The 16,827-nt window shown below is 31.6% G+C and overlaps 1 protein-coding gene across 3 annotated transcripts in view; it reads left to right on the top strand.

Annotated features, from left to right (window-relative positions):
• LOC107436825 (uncharacterized) overlaps positions 1-16,827 on the top strand; it is a 222,406-nt gene that overhangs the window by 79,077 nt on the left and 126,502 nt on the right. The window contains exon 1 of one of the 3 annotated variants that reach the window (XM_087158973.1): positions 753-2,648. The exons of the other annotated variants lie outside the window; for them this stretch is intronic. Within the exon in view, the coding sequence (XP_087015099.1) occupies positions 2,610-2,648 (39 nt within the window). The 5' untranslated portion in view covers positions 753-2,609. Of the gene's footprint in view, positions 1-752; positions 2,649-16,827 lie in introns of those variants that run through there. 3 annotated transcript variants of the gene reach the window in all.

Genomic DNA, 16,827 nt, shown 5'->3' with positions numbered 1-16,827 from the left:
TTAAATCTATTTACTTTTAAAAGGTTTTTTAGATTAGTTCAGCACAATAGAATTCAATATTAATATCGTCAGTAGAGAGTGATGAAATCCTATCCCATCATTGGAAGCATTTTTGTGATGTTTTTCTATAATTTCTGCTCTCCGTTCTTTAATTTGGCAACGGTTTGTAAGCCGTAGCATACAAGACTGCATAAGTATGTGAAACAATAAATGTGTTAATTTGATTTAAAAAAATTTTACAAACGATTTTACTTAAGTGCAAACGATTATTTTAAACCTATTTACTTTTAAAAGGTATTTTAGATCAGTTCAGCATAACAGAGTTCAATATTGATATCTTCAGTAGAGAATGAATGAATTGGATATTATGTATTATAAATTTCGAATTTAAATGGGTATTATTTAGGAAAAAAATATTGCAAGCTGTACAAAATTAATTTATTTCTTTAAATTAGGATAACATTTAGAAGGATTTTAGTTTACCGCTTCGGGAAGGATTATAATTATAGAAGGATTTTAATTAGGATTACTTTCAGATTACTTTTGGAAGGATTAAAATTATAATTATTTTTAATAGAATTTTTACCGCAATCAATACAATATTTATTTACTTTTTTAATTATTATGCGATTATTTTTTAGAATGATCTTTCTCAAAAATATTTTCTACTTTTTAGTGTAATTTTCTAACCGTTTGCTAGCCGAACTTATATTGTGCAACAATAAAAAAATGCCTGGCAGGGCTGATTGTGCTCCGGAAAAAATCCGGATTTCCGGATTTTTCGTTAACAGTGATCCGGAAGTTTCCGGAGATCGAAGGTCCAGACGTTTTAAAAAATCATTGATCATAGAAGTTTCCGGAAATCAAATTTTCAATGGTGGAACTTAACACAGTTTATTTTATTTGTTTGTAAGGGAGAGCCAGAGAGATACTTTATAAGCTTATATTCATGATTAATAATCATTTTTTATCAGTAAATAGTTGTTATAATCATAAACTCAAAAAAGAAAGACATATTTGTAAATTTTAATTACTTCTCCAGGTCATCATAGGTATGTGTAAATGGTATAGGTATGTGTAAAATTTTAAATGTATTTTAAGTAAACTAAGAAATATTGAGAAAAAGGAGAAAAACCTTGTTTAAATTTTTTCTAATTTTTCAATTTAAACTGTATTTTTTTTTTTTTTTTTTTTTTTAAACTCTGGAAATTTTCCGGAATTTTGATTTGGGCTCACAATCACCCCTGTATGGAACAAGTATTGGGGGAAATTTGTCTTCGTGGGGGACTTTTTGGATGGAGCCAATTCGTATTTGCTTTACATGGTTAGAAAAACCTACCACGGTTAGCTTGACGGCATGGGAACTCTCACCCATGATCTGTCTACCACTGAGGATATTTTACGACAGCACTGTGGTTGGTGCGAGCCTAGTGCGGAATTCGTATCAACCAGTCATTGCTGGGTTTCTAACCCGGTTCACCTCATTGGAAGGCGAAAGCTCTATCCTTCTGTTCCACCACGGCTCTATTATTAAAACCTATGCTGTAAGCACGGAGCAGTTGGCATTCCTACTAGTCTAGAAACATTGTTACAAATCACAAGAAATGTAAAACTAATTGCTTTTAAACGCTTAGCAACCATTATTCTTTAAGCAACAAAGAATTTAAGTGTTGCTGCCCGTAGAATATAATTTCTAAGATCGAATTTATCTGATGAGTTGCCTAACTAAAATTTTCTTTTGAAATTCGCTGTATCGGAAAAGGGTTATACGGTTACAACGGCATTTTCTAAAACTAATTTAATATAAATTACATGTATAGCTAGAATATAATCAATCATTTTTTTAAAATTAAAAATTATTATTTTCATTTAAAATTTAATCTATCGTCAAATACTCTTGAGGCGTTATATTTTTTTAAAAATAAATCTTTGTCTCTCAAATTTTCCCTTTGTTTCATTTTCTTTCATTTTATTTGAAAATTTTGCGGACAAAATTTACGAAATTTCCAAAGATTATAAATATCTAAATTAGAGTCTGCAAAAATAACTTCTTGGTGAAAATTAATTCTAAGGTCATTGCATCCAGAATCTAATAACAGCCCAATTGCTTTGATGTAATATATTCCTTTCATTAATAGATCAATTTGGTATTGTTAAAAAAAATTTGAGCCAAACCTTAGGGGAATGATTTCGATTACTAGGCACACCTACCCCCCCAGCTTCCATAATCGAACATTTTTTTCCTCGTGCTAAGGGAAGATCAGCAGTCGGCCTCTGACCTTTCCATACAAGCACTGGAGCAAAGCGCTTAGTTACCGCCCGGCCTTGGCATTGTGCATGCAACAACCCACTCACAGAACCGAATGGGAAGGAAGTAAAAAAGAACGAAAATAAAAAAAATATTCGACCAGAGATCGAAAAAAAAAGGAAAGCAAACAATAAAAAAAATAGTAAAAAAGGATGTCACCGATCCAGTTTGAGCGGCGAGTCTCATGTCCGTGTATCCAGGACGAACACCACATTTAGAAGTTGGATGGGCTAGTAGAATGTTTTGTTTTGAAAACAGCTGTTGAATACTGTTTTGCCATGTGTTGATAACACTTGAGCTGATGGGGATTTATAAAGCTGATAATGAACACGGACCGAGGGTAAAGATTATTTTGTGATTTACTATGCTTATGATTGCTATTATTTATTTTTTGTGGCTTGTGTGCATATTTATAAGGTGTACTTTTATTTAAATTAATGGTTTATTTTTGTAATGCGGTGAAAACATTTGCGGTAGACCAAACTTTATTTGTGGTCGAATATTCTGCCATTATTGTTTTAATTAGTATTTGATCAAATGATATATTGATGCCAAGTATGGGCTGACTTTCAATTAAATTGTATGCTTATATTTAAAGTAATAGGAAAATTTAGTTTTTTTTCAATTCTTAGAATTAAAAAATTTTTCACGAGCAGGAATTTTTTTTTAAGTGGTGGCAAAAGTGAGATAATTTTTGATGTTTTAAGATTCCAGTAGATTTTTGTTTAAAAGGAAATATATATAGGTGCAAAAGATACCTGTGCATACCCTCCAACTGCTACGGAATTTCCGTAGTTTCAGAAATCTTCTTTTCAGACGGTAGCAAAATTAATGTCTTAATATTTAAAAAAAATTAATTTTAGCGTAACTTGTCCACTATTACTTATAAAAGTGCAGGCCATATGGCTAGATTCTTAAGTTCTGATAGCAGTTTTATGAGAGATCCATTTGCTTTAAAAATTTCTACTTTGGTTCGCTACCACTAGAAAGAATTATTTTCAAAATCCTCATAAGTTGGAGGGTATGCCTGTGGAATAATTTCGAAATTTGTTTTAATTATTATTTGATCAAATGATATAGATGCCAAGGTTGGCGAACTTTCAATTAAATTGTATGCTTATATTTAAAGTAATTGGAAAATTTAGGTTTTTTTTTTTTTAATTCTTAGAATTAAAAAAATTTCACGATATGTAAATTTTTTTTAAAGAAGTAAGATAATTCTTGATGTTTTAAAATTCCAATAGATTTTTGTTGAAAAGGAAATATATATGGGTGCAAAACATATCTCTGGAATGATTTATCTTTCCTATGTATGTTCCCGTCATGGAATATTTCAAGATGAATGGGAAAAGGGCCATTTAGGACTCAGATGCCCAGTTCTACAACAACGAACGAACGAACTCTCGAATGATTTCGAAATTTGTTTTAATTAGTATTTAATCAAAGGATATATATAGATGCCAAGTTTGACGGACTTTCAATTAAATTGTATGCTTATATTTAAAGTAATAGGAAAATTTAGTTTTTTTTTAATTCTTAGAATTAAAAATATTTCACGATATGGAAAATTTTTTTAAGTGGTAGCAAAAGTGAAATAATTCTTGATGTTTTAATATTCCAGTAGATTTTTGTTTAAAAGGAAATTTATATAGGTGCAAAAGATACCTCTGGAATAATTTCGAAATTCTAAATTAAAAGCAAAATTTCAGTATTTTTCAGTAGTCTTGAAAAATCTTAGCTACAACTTATTTATTTATTTTCAGGTCGTGGGAGTCCTGTGATTAATAAATTGCAAAAAAAAAATTTTTTTTTAGAATTTGTAGGAATTTTTTTTAGTTTATTTCTTTTAGTTTACTACTGAAATTGAATGCAAATAATGTTTTCGGTTTGAATATGAATAGTTTGCAATGTAAGCCATAGTAATAGTTATCATTGATTAATTTTAATAAATAAAAATGAATCGAGTTTCTACCACTTCTTACACGCCCATGGCATCCCTGGTTATATACATAATTGTATGATAATCCTACAATAATGCGTTTTAACTCTGGAAGAATAATAAATAAATAAATATAACAAATTTCTCATTACAATTGTGAATCAATTATCATTTTCTACCACTTTGGAAAATCATTAAAATTAATCGGTAAAATTTTTTAGAGATATAGCAGAGTGGTCAGAAAATGTTGCTTTATACTATTGGCAAAACATCATTTGACATGGTTCGTACCTACTCAGGAAAAGCTTAAAAACTAATATAAATTTTCATACCCTGCAACCATTACGAAATTTTCGTAGTTTCATAAAATATTTTTCCTAGTGGTAGCAACGCTAATGTATTACTATTTTAATCACTTAAAGAATTTTTGTCCACCGACAATAAATAATTTAAACAAATGAACAGAAGTTAAGAAAAATAAATTGTCATGATCTTAATTTCTAATAAAAATTTTATAAAAATGCTATTTGTCATAAAATGTCTGTTTTAGTTTCTTACCACTGGAAAAATATTTCGGAAAGTATTTGAGTTTTGTATCCAAGCAACTTCTTAGCTTTCTCTTTAAAATAAAATATAAATGCATTCTCTTTGGATCTACATTTACATAGTTGTTATTAAATTCTTCATTAAGTTACTAACATAAATAAAATATAATTTTTTTGACTTAATATTTTTACAACTATTCAGTTTTTCTAGGTGGGTACGAACCCTATTTGAGTATAAAATAGAAAACTGAGATAATTTTTGCTGAAAACTCTAGATAACTGCAGTTAGAATGATTTTTTTAATGTGTACGTAGAATAGAATTTCGAGCGAAAAAATTCTTGAAGTTGAAATCTTGTAGCTACAATTTCTTTAGCACAGATCTTAATCCGATATATTATAAATGTAAACTGAATATAGATATGTGCTTTGGATTTAAAGCTGCCAATAGCTGGTTGTCAACAATTGATACAAAGAATGAAATAACTTCCAAGTCCCCCTACTATTCTGAAGCTATTTTATACCCCTCGATGTTATTAAAGGTTGACATCTATCAGAATTTTCTTTAGAAAATCTCCCCTGCTGTCGAAGAGGATAACATATTTGGTTTGGTAGACTCCCAAGTTTTTTTCTTTTTCTTTATGTGTGTTATTTATTTATTTTCTTTGACACATTAAATACTAAAGTTATTTAATCCTTTAGAAGTCCATTGGAATTTGTATTAGTAAATGGGTTTCGGGATTTTTTTGTTTTATTTTTGTTTTAAAACTTTATTGGAAGTCTTTAACTCGTTGAATTTTTTTTGGGTCACCGGTGACCGGCACTGAGTTTGTTCGTAGCGCCACGGGGTCACCGGTGACCGGAAAAGCCAAGATTATTAGTAATACATAATTTGAGTGAATTTTTAATTATTTTTATATTATTATCGTTACTAAAATGGTTTGAAGAAATTAATGCAATATAGAGCATACAAAAATAGTTTTATTTATATACACAGATATGCTACGGATTTATTGCCTTGCTACGGAGAGCGAATAAATTTTTTCAAGTGGTAGTTTAGAATTGTGATTCTTGGTTTAATAAATTCAATTTAGTAGATTTTTATCCACCACTATTTATAAACGATTCGTAGGCTTATATGATTCACCACTTTTATCAGATATTTCATGCTAAAACTTTTAAAAAGTAGCAAAATCTGTCTAATATTTGCACATTTAGTTTTAAGTTATTTACCGTGTGGCCAGACGAGCAAGCCGTGTAAAACTAGCGTGGCATTCAACGTGTTAACCTAATAATTTCAGCTGAGATTTTTTTTGCAAGTCCTAAGAATACTTAAAACATTCGATTATTTTCTCTACACAGAGTTACCACAGCAACTAAAATTATAAAATCCCTTATAAACGGTAATATTAAAACCCTTCCTAACGAGTGTTTTTTATTATTTGTAAAATTTAATTGTAATATTATTAATATTAAAAAAATGTGATCTAAAAATTTTTCTCGATAAAAAATTATAAAACATTCATTCTTCGTCAAAAGAAATTCAATTCTTAACCTTTCGAGAAAGGAATTAACTATTCGTAAGAACTAGTTAAAGAAGCTTTTTAACACAATAGAACACAGTCTTTTAAAAAATTTAACTATTTTTTATAAATAAAAGAAAAAAAACGCAACTAGTTTTGATACGTTATAATGATTTGAATTCGATTCGGTCTTTAGTTCGCTCCTTGGCAAACCTAAGAGGACGTTTATATTTTTCCTTCGAAGTAACTTCGATCCATAATTATTCACGCTAAATTAGCAGCACATGCATATCATATAAATAACCAACCTCAAAAGGCTAAAATTAAAGTTCGATTTGCAGCAAATTGTTTTTAAATTTCTTTCTTTTTATTTCTTGACAGTGTCAATTCACTCAGTCTATTGGAAGCAAAAAATCCTCACTTCTTACGTTCAATTTATCCACGACTATGGAAAAAAAAGAAGGAAAAAAACCGTTGTAGAACTATTTCAATTATAGTTTGATTTCCGATGGTATGAATTAAGCACTGACTATTCTTAATTCTAACTCTTTCCGCTTTCTCAAGTATAAAATAGTCCTATATATGTACTTTAACTGTTAAAAAAGTCTCGGTAGTCATGGATATTTAATTTTTCCCGAAAACAAGCTTGAATGAAATGATATTCATATAAGTTTTTGCTCTTTTTCGTTTTGATGTTCATAACATACGTGCTAAGTTTTAGGGTTTTCAAAATAGTTTTTTTCCTAATAATAGGAAGATGTCATTTCAATTGAGATGGTAAGCTGGTGTTTTATTTTACTTGAGACATCACTTTAGGGTTTCCCCAAGCGACTAAAAGTACAACATTATAATACATTTTATTTTCTCAATTTTGTTACCACTTTTTTAATTTTTTTAAGAATCGTACGATCCCTTGGGAGAGTTGACAGTCATGCCACAGCCTTTTTACCAATTTTTAAGCTATCTAAAAAGGACTTTCTACGGTGGTAGTAGAATTTAATAGACGACTATAATAGGGCTGCCACTGGCGACTAAAAATGCAAAAAGTGATGATTAATAAAATTCGAAATTTTAGTAATAGATATTAAAATTAGCAACTCTTTATGGTATATTTTTTTTCATTTTACTATTGAAAGTGAAAGTTTTTTGCTTTGAATGGAAGTCATAGAATGTAAGTCATCGTGGTATAGTTACAATTGAATTAGTAAAGAAATAATAATTAAAAAAATTTTAAACTCCTGGGGCTTTCTTGTCACCTAAAGACACTTTAAAAAGAAAGAGCTTACAAGCTTACCATATATATGTTTAAATTATTTAAATGTGATGGTAGTTAAAATTATTTTAAATCAAATTTATTCAAATAATAATTAAGTGTGAATGTATAAATTTCGCTATTATATTAAATACAAAAGTAAAATCTTCCGGAAAATCCAGAGGAGTTGGCACGTATGGATCGTTTAAGGACCGGCTTTAACTTGTCCTTAAAGGTGTAGATTAAGGACCGGATTTGGGAAAGGATTAAGGACAAGTGTTAATCTTTTTTGGTGCATTGAAGTTCGAAAAGATAGATATCAACTTATTTGTATTCCTCATTGTTTGGCACCTTATTCGGAAGATACTTTGATTATTTAGCTGTAAAATGTGTGCCTTGAATATGGAAAAAATTCAAAGCCGGGAGCGTTGATTATAACAACTTAATCTGTCACTCACATTTTTAATACAGATTTCTTTCTCGGGTATTCGTATTTTATTTTATATCCGTCGTTGAACAGCCGATCCAATTTTGAGTTTACGGCTACCAATGTAGTCTTGTAATTTTGAACACAATCCAGAAGACAATGGAACTCTTGGATCAAGACTTCGTAGAGGACGTTTTGATGGAACTAACTTGCATTTGCGTTACATAAAGAGGAACACCATGAAAACCACCTATGGTTACCCTGATGGCAAGGGGACTCTAACTGGAAATCCGTCTATCATTGAGGATATTTTACTTCAGCACTGTGGTCAGTGAGAGCCGTCTGCGGAATTCATATTGACAAGCCATTGCTGGGATACGAAGCCGGGTCACCTCATTGGGAGGCGAGTGCTCTATCTCCTGAGCCACCACAGCTCTCGTGTACTGTTAGTAAGGGTTCTGTGAAAAATATTTACATCCTTTTTCTTATTAAAATTTTATTTTCAATTTCATTTTGTTTCATTTACATTTCACACTAAAAAAACCGAAATCGTGTTTTGTCTTCTAGCTGGAAAGCGAAAAAAAGCAACGTATACAGGGTTATTCTAAAAAGATGGGCAAAATTTTAGGAAGTGATAGTACACATCTAACCAAACAATTTTTATCAAAGAATGCATAGTCGAAAACAAAACGCGAAGGTGCTAGCTCATTTGGAAAGTTGTTTGATGCAAACGTGAAAACTCCGTTCCTGCACTGCGTTACTTGTCGCCAAGCTTTCGGCCGCTGCAGTGAAAGTTCGTGATATACCTGGTGTGTTTCAGAATGTTCGCCTATCTTTTCTTCGCCTTTGTACTGCTTGCATAGCTGCTGCCGATCACTGTTTTGAACACTTATTGTAATCCCATGTCATTAAATTTGCTTTTATAACTTAACTTCATCGTTCTTTGTGTGTTTTTGCCTCATATAAAAACATAAACTTTGTCGCCCTCTAGCGGTTTTGCGTTTTGTTTTCGACCATGCATTCTTTGATAAAAATTGTTTGCTTGGGTGTGTACTATCACTTCCAAAAATTTTGCCCATCTTTTTAGAATCACCCCGTATAGTCTGACGCAACTAATTTACATTCGATGTTTTAATTAATGATATAATTTTAGAATTAGTTTAAAAAAATTAATTCGTAAAAGTTTCATTGAATTTTGATTAGTGTGTTTTTACGTTATTATTAATATATTTCAATGCATTACTTGATGACATAGTTGCCATCATGCTTTCCATTTGAATTGGAGCCAATCCATTTTGGCACGAGCACAAGTTACCATTGTGGGCAAACTGCCTGATGTTGCCCCCCAAACATGTTTTATCTCGGCTAAAGGGATGAAAAATGCGATTCAGTGACATGATGTAAAAAAGAAATTATGCAATTGGTACAAGCAAGAGGCCAAGGTTTTGTCGCGATGAAAAAAAACTTGGCTAGATTGTAGAGAGATTACAGTTTAATTTTTAGAGCATTCATTCATTCGAAAAACTACTCACTAAAAATAAACATAATTATGCGCTCTTCGAAAGATTAATCTTTTTATCTTAATTTGGCAATTTTCGTTTATGTATAATTAAAAAAAAGTTAATTTTGTTCTACCATTAGATATTCATTAGTAATTTTTTTGTACCACGGTTCATATTTTTAGATGTTTGCTGGAATAGTTGAGTACGTGGTGAAAAATGCTAGGCCAGCTTATTCGTGAAATATTTCACAGCGCGGTTAACATTTAAAAATGAGAGCTTTCAGAATTTTGCCTCTTCACGAAGGAGCTTGCTTTATTGGAATTGCATGCATTACTTGGTGAAGCTCGTTGCATCTTGGCATGGCTTAGATACCCGGGAAAAAATATTCAGACTAGACAGTTGTTCATAATTGCGAAATAGGCATTTCAGATACGTTTCAAAAGTATACAATAAGATTCGAGTATGGTGATCCCCGTGACCAAATTCTTTGCTAAAATTGCTAACACTCTTTTTTTTTAAGCATTGACATAGTGGAAAATTCTGTCTTTTTTACGATAGATAAAGTGCATGAAAGTTTTGCGTGATCCGCAAAGAGATAAACATATTGATTCAAAGATTGGCCTACTTTTACGAGAAGACCTATACTATGCAGGGCTGCCAACTTTCCATGATTTTTGTAAATATTTTTTTCTAGTGGTAGCTATGTTTAGGTTTTAATGTATTATTTTTTATTCATTTAAACTTATTTTCGACACCACTAAATATAAATACATCATATGCAACGACACCTTGTACTAGCGGCTTCGCTGTGAGGCTCTTAAAATATTGGCAAAATTACCAATATGTCTAAAAGCTTTGGTTTTTAAAAAGCTATCTCTCTATAAAATATTTTGCAAAAAGCGTAGTAGTTTGCAGGTCTGTACCATGACATAAGTTCATATTTTAATGCATTATTGTTTGTTTTGTAAATTTGATTTGAAATTATTTTCCCCACTATCACTTGTTAATGATTCTAAACCTTTTATCAAAAGTCACTTTGCTCCAGGTCTTCCGCGGTGAGGTTTTTAAAATCTTGGTAATGTTACCAAAAGTGTTGAAAGCTTTAGTTTTTTAATTGTTCATCGCTGTATAAAATATTTTGAAAAAACTGTAGTTGTTGGCAGCCTTGTGGATCCACTACTGACTTGAACAGTGCCTTGTTGATAATTAGACTCCATGGTTTCTTGTGGATTGAGGAGCATTTGGACCCCACAAGCAACCCTTACCTGTTGGAAGCATGATTCTCTAGCCCTCGTGACAGTTATTAGTTGTTGTAGTTGTAGTTCATTTACGTCGCACTAGAGCTGCACAATGGGCTATTGGCGACGGTCTGGGAAACACCCCTGAGGATGATCCGAAGACATGCCATCACAATTTTGATCCTCTGCAGAGGGGATGGCACCCCCGCTTCGGTAGCCCGACGACCTGCATGCGAAGTCGAGCACTTTACGGTAGAACAGTTTAACGAGGACCAATACCGCACACCTTCGGTCCCTACGCAAACTGATCCAAGTGGTCACCCACCTACACACTGACCGCAGCCAGTGATGCTTGACTTCGGTGATCTGCTGGGAACCGTGTCTTAACGATCAGTCCACTGCGGGACGTGACAGTTTATAAATAGTTATTTTTTTCATTCATTCAAGAATTTTATTTAAAAAGTAAATACCATATTTCGTTATTTTAATGTATTATTTTATATAATAATATTGATTATAAATAAAAATATTTAAGTCAGTATTCCAATTTAACTTGATCCTAAAATGAAAATTTTGACTGAAAGCTAACATTGAAGAGCACTAAACTTAAAATTAGACAAATGCAATGAACTATTAAATATTGAGTCGTCCGGAAAGTTCGTACCATATTTTTCTATTGACGAGGCACCCAAAGATTCACCAAAAGTGTTCAAGCGGTAGTAAACTAAACATTTAAAAAAACTGAAGATTTCCTAATTTCGCAACCACTTCATTTTACATAATACAGGCCTGCCAACTCTCTGCACTTTTTGGAAAAATTTCTTCTATTGGTAGCTAAGTTAATACTTTAATGTATTATTCTTTCTTTTATAAATTTGATTTAAGATTATTTTTCACACCACTACCTGTAAATAATTCCCAATGAAAATCGGCACGAAATTTCCGAACCATCCAATAAGAACGCTTTGCATTTTATGCTTGATTTCATCATCGATTTTTTTCTACACGTCGAAGACTTATAAAACCGAAGACAATAGCCATATACATGAAAGACAATGATACATAAACATAAAAAAATAATTAAAGTATTTAAATCTGAAAAAAAAATTTGCATTTTAAGAATAACATTCGTTCGATGGGATTATTCAAAAACCTTTTTCTTCATTTTACTATTGTTACCGAAATTGAATTAGATTTCTGGGATAAGTTTCTTTCTTTTTTCCTGTGGAAGAATTCAACTTATTTTACTCTTTGCTAGATTCTGTTGACTTACACTATTCACATCAGAAACTCATAAACCGTAACTGATAGGTTAGTTCAGAGAGCCCCCACAACATTGAAAATGACGAAATTCACGGCATTTTCGCACGAAGGGCCTTAACCGATTAATCGATTCTAGCGGTCATATGTTGAAGATTATATAAACATAAAATAATACGTAATTTTTTTTCCGCAGTACTTGCATGTCTGACCTATATGTAATGAGACATTATCATCAAAGTACTTGGCCGAATTTGTCCATTGACAGTTTATCATTGGGCAATTGGTGAAGCAATTGACCAATTCATCGATTCTATCAATTGTATATTAAGCAGCATATAAGCAAAAAATAACCAATGTAAAAAGATAAAAAATCCTATCAGTTCTTGCATGTCTGACCTAATTGTTCATTGACAGTGACGTCATTGAGTAATTTTTGACGCCAGTAACCGATTCATCGATACTAGTCATCATGTAACCAAAAACAAAAAATAACAAACGAAATAACACAAATAACATATAAACAAAAAATAACCTTTGTAAAATAAGAAAAATCATCACAGTTCAAGTATGTCTAGCCTAATTATTTATTGACAGTTCATTATTGAGAAATTTGTGACTAAGGGTTTAAACTTTGTCGTTTTTTAAGAGTTTTTTTTTTTAAATTTCTTGAAAGATATCTATGAGTAAGAGTTATAGTAATCATAGAAGAAGTGTCTTTTTTTTGAAAAGCACACATAAAAGTTTTCAGCATGTTTTCCCATTATATTACAATTTGCACACTTCGGTGCTAAGGACATTGAAAAGATTAAAGATCATCAGCACATTTAACGTACATGTATGAACTAATGCATTTAAACTGATCGTGTGCATATGCTTGGCATTTAAAACACCGGATTTTAAAACATCCTCCTTTAGGTCTCTCTACCCTAATCGGGCAATCATTGAATAGTAGTAGTGCGATTGGCTGTTATTAAATCTCATCAGGTAAAAACATAAGGCACAGTGGGAGAAGCTTAATGGCCTCATCTGTTTTCTTTTTGAACTGATGATGTTCGGGGTCTTAAAACCAGTTTTAGTTAGGTTACAAGCAGTTTCATCAGGATCAGTTTCTGCTGGAATATTCCTAATTTTGAGTTACGGTTACTTAAACAGGATTTGTTTCAGTGGTCTTCACGTTGTCAACTGCTAGAGACGAAATTTCTTCCAGTTCAGAAATCGGAGGACTTGTGGTAGATATAGTTGGTGAATCGGGATTACTTACCTTGCTTTTCGCCTTTCTCTATTAGGAGAGGCACATAGAGGCAAATCATATCCGGCACATTCACAAACTGGGAAAATGCGCTGGACACTAAAATAGCAGGAGTCGAAGCCTCCATTAAAACTGGAGATGACAAAATCTCAATAGCAGTAGTAGTTTCTAATGGATAATTTTTTGAGTAGAATCCATCAGAACTTGACTATTGGTAGATATAAAAGAAGGCATTGGAATACGTCCGATGTGTGGAGCAATACGGCCTGGAAGGAGACTTCTTTTTTTTTTTATTCTGCTGCATACATATCATTATATTTAACACAAGTCTTTTATGTAATTACAATTTTTATTTAACACAATTTTTAAAGATTTTAGGCTATCAACAACAACATCAAAATGGAAATTACAATATACCAGAGCTAATGCAGTAGGAATGTCCAGATTTTAATGCGTTATTTTTGTTTTGTTTTGTAAATTCTCACTACTGCATACAAATGAATCGAACGTTATAAGAAGCGACACTTTGTTCCAGAACTTTCGTGGCGAAGGTTTTAAAATGCTGGCAAAATATACTCCTAGTATATATTTCGGACATACACCAAAGCGACCATGTGATTGTTGACGACATTCCCCGGTGAAAGTCGACATTCTCTTGAGTTCAGTCATTCACGGTAATATATATATATATATATATATATATATATATATATATATATATATATATATATATATATATATATATATATATATTACGAACTAAATTTGAAAATATTAGACAGAAATTGGCAATTTTTTAAAAGGTTTTGCATGACATTAGTAAAATAAATGGTGAATCTTATAAGCCTACGAATAGTGGTGGATAAAAATCTACTAAATTGAATTAATTAAATCAGGAATCACAATTAATAAACTACCACTTGAAAATATTTTTTCGCTGTCCGGAGCAAGTTGGCATCTCTATGTATATAAATAAAACTATTATTGTGTGTTCGATATTGCATTAATTTCTTCAAACCATTTTAGTAACAATAATATTAAAAAAATTAAAAATTTACTCGAATTATGTGTTTCTAATAATCTTGGCTTCGCCGGTCACCGGTGACCCCTGTGGCGCTACGAACAAACTCAGAGCCAGTCACCGGTGACCCCCATGGCATTCAACGTGTTAAATAAAAATTTTAATAAATTTCATTATAATTTTATAAATAAAATTTTATTTATGTGGCACGTAGGAGAGATAAAAAATTAAAATTAGTTATGCCTATATAATATCTTTTCAGTAAGGAAATTTAACGAACCGAGATAAATATCAATAAGCTTCATACTGCTACTGAAAATGAGCAAGTGCAAAAAAAAATATTCAAATATCGTATTTCATTATCAGGAAAGGTATTATTCCGACTCCATCACGTAAACTTACGTATATCCTTTCTCTTTTTCTTTTTTTTACAATAGAAGCCACTCAAAAGCTAAAACTTCGCTTCAGGCGGCACTTTCTAGGCTTCGGATTGTCTGGTCACATTCCAGTAATTTCTATGAATGAAAAGATTTAACTTTATTATTTGATTCACTTTTATTAAATGCATGAGATGCTATCATTTAAGTGTAATTATGTAAGTGTTTTTGAAAAGGACACGTAATAGAACAAAAAAATATTCGTTTTATTTATATTCTTCGACTTGAGTGCGCAGTAATTATTATCTTTCTGTTGCTAAAGTTTTCCTTTTGGCTGCTACCAAATAAGGCACACGTACAACAAAGATATGGTGCAACAATTAGAAATGCCTGCTTACATAAAAACAATGTTTAAGACTTTATTTTCGACCTTTATAAGCCTATAACATATTATTTAATTCTAGTTTATATACAATAAGTTTCACTAAGTTCATTATTGCTTTCTTCTGTTTTGCCGGATTTTTTTAAAATCAAAATTACAGACATTTATCGTTGATATAATTTTATTTTTATTTTATAATCGTGGTTGTGCAGCTATTCAATTCCGTAAACTTCGGCTCCGTCGATGTTCAACCCCGTAGCCTTGTAATTTTGAACCCAATCCTGAAGACAAGGGAACTCCTGGATCAAGAATTGGGAGAAATTTGCCTTCGTGAACGACTTTTTGATGGAACTAACCCGCATTTGCGTTACATTGAGAAGAAGACCACGAGAACCTCTCACGGTTAGTCTGACGGCAAGGGGACTCTAACCCATGATACGTCTACCACTGAGGAAGTTTTACGTCAGCACTGTGGTCGGTGCAAGCCGGATGCAGAATTTGTATCGAATTCGAACCATTGATATAATTTTAAAATATTCTTTCAATGATTCACTTGTTTCCTTAAATGCTCCAGTGAAGTAGTGTCTTTATGGACAATGCTTCAATGTTTGGAATTGGATAGTTTTTCATTTTAGCTATTACTGTAGTTTAAAAATCCACAATTCTGTGCAAGATTAATAATCGACTGTTATATAATTACACCTCTATTCGTACTTACCTTATTATATATTTTTAGAATCGTTGTGAAATTCGGCATAAAAAAGTGAAAATATTTTTAGTCGCAAGAATATCGAAGTGAGAATGTTATAACAAATCACTACTGAGGAAGGGAAGACTGAAAATATTAAAATATGTTTGATTGCTGGAGAAAACATGCAAATTGTTAAGCAATAACATGATTAGTAACATGATAGTTAAGTAACATGATTTCTTTCACATTTATTTTATTATAACAACACATCTGTATCTATTATAAAGATTATAGATATATAATGATTATGGATTTTCTACAGATATTAAATTATTCACAGGTTTTTATTATTTTTAATCTAATAGAAGAAAATATTAACTCAGTTTGAATGTGAACGTCTTACCACAATTTAAGTAGGAGTGCATTTCCACATGACTACAATATATGTTATGGGTAAATGAATCAGTAGCAATAGTCAGTATGAAAAATACCTAATTTTTTATGTTTCTGTTTAGAATTTCACTTAATTATTAGTCAACAATCACATAGTCTCTCACATAGTAGAACTGAACCTTAAAAAAAAACATCAATTTAGGGTATACCGGGCAAATGTATATCGGGCAGTGGCACTTAATATATGTTTCGAACATCTAACAAAGCGGCTATGTGATTTATTTATATCCGTCGTAGAACAGCCGACCCAATTTTTGGGTTTACGACTACTGATGTTCAACTCCGTAGCCTTGTTATTTTGAACCAATCCAGAAGACAAAGAAACCCCTGAATCAGTACCCCCAGAGGTATTGCTTTATTATGGGAACATAGAGGACTTTGCGAATCGACAGATTTAACGTTCATCAGTCACCATTTACTACACGGGCAGTCTTCGGCCGGCGGGGATCGAACCCACGAACTCTTGGACATGGGCCCAGCGCCCTACCGACCAGACTATCCTGGCCTCCGACTATGTGACTGTCAACATTCACCGATGGAAATCAACAATCACCAATTTCGGCCATTCACTGTAACATATATATATATATATATATATATATATATATATATATATATATATATATATATATATATATATATATATATATATATATATA

Source organism: Parasteatoda tepidariorum, chromosome 3, assembly GCF_982258835.1.
Source record: "Parasteatoda tepidariorum strain Cologne lab strain chromosome 3, Ptep-v5.0, whole genome shotgun sequence".
In the NCBI taxonomy this organism is placed as follows: domain Eukaryota; kingdom Metazoa; phylum Arthropoda; class Arachnida; order Araneae; family Theridiidae; genus Parasteatoda; species Parasteatoda tepidariorum.
Note: the sequence above shows the minus strand (reverse complement) of the source record. Positions and strands in the feature narration are given on the sequence as shown.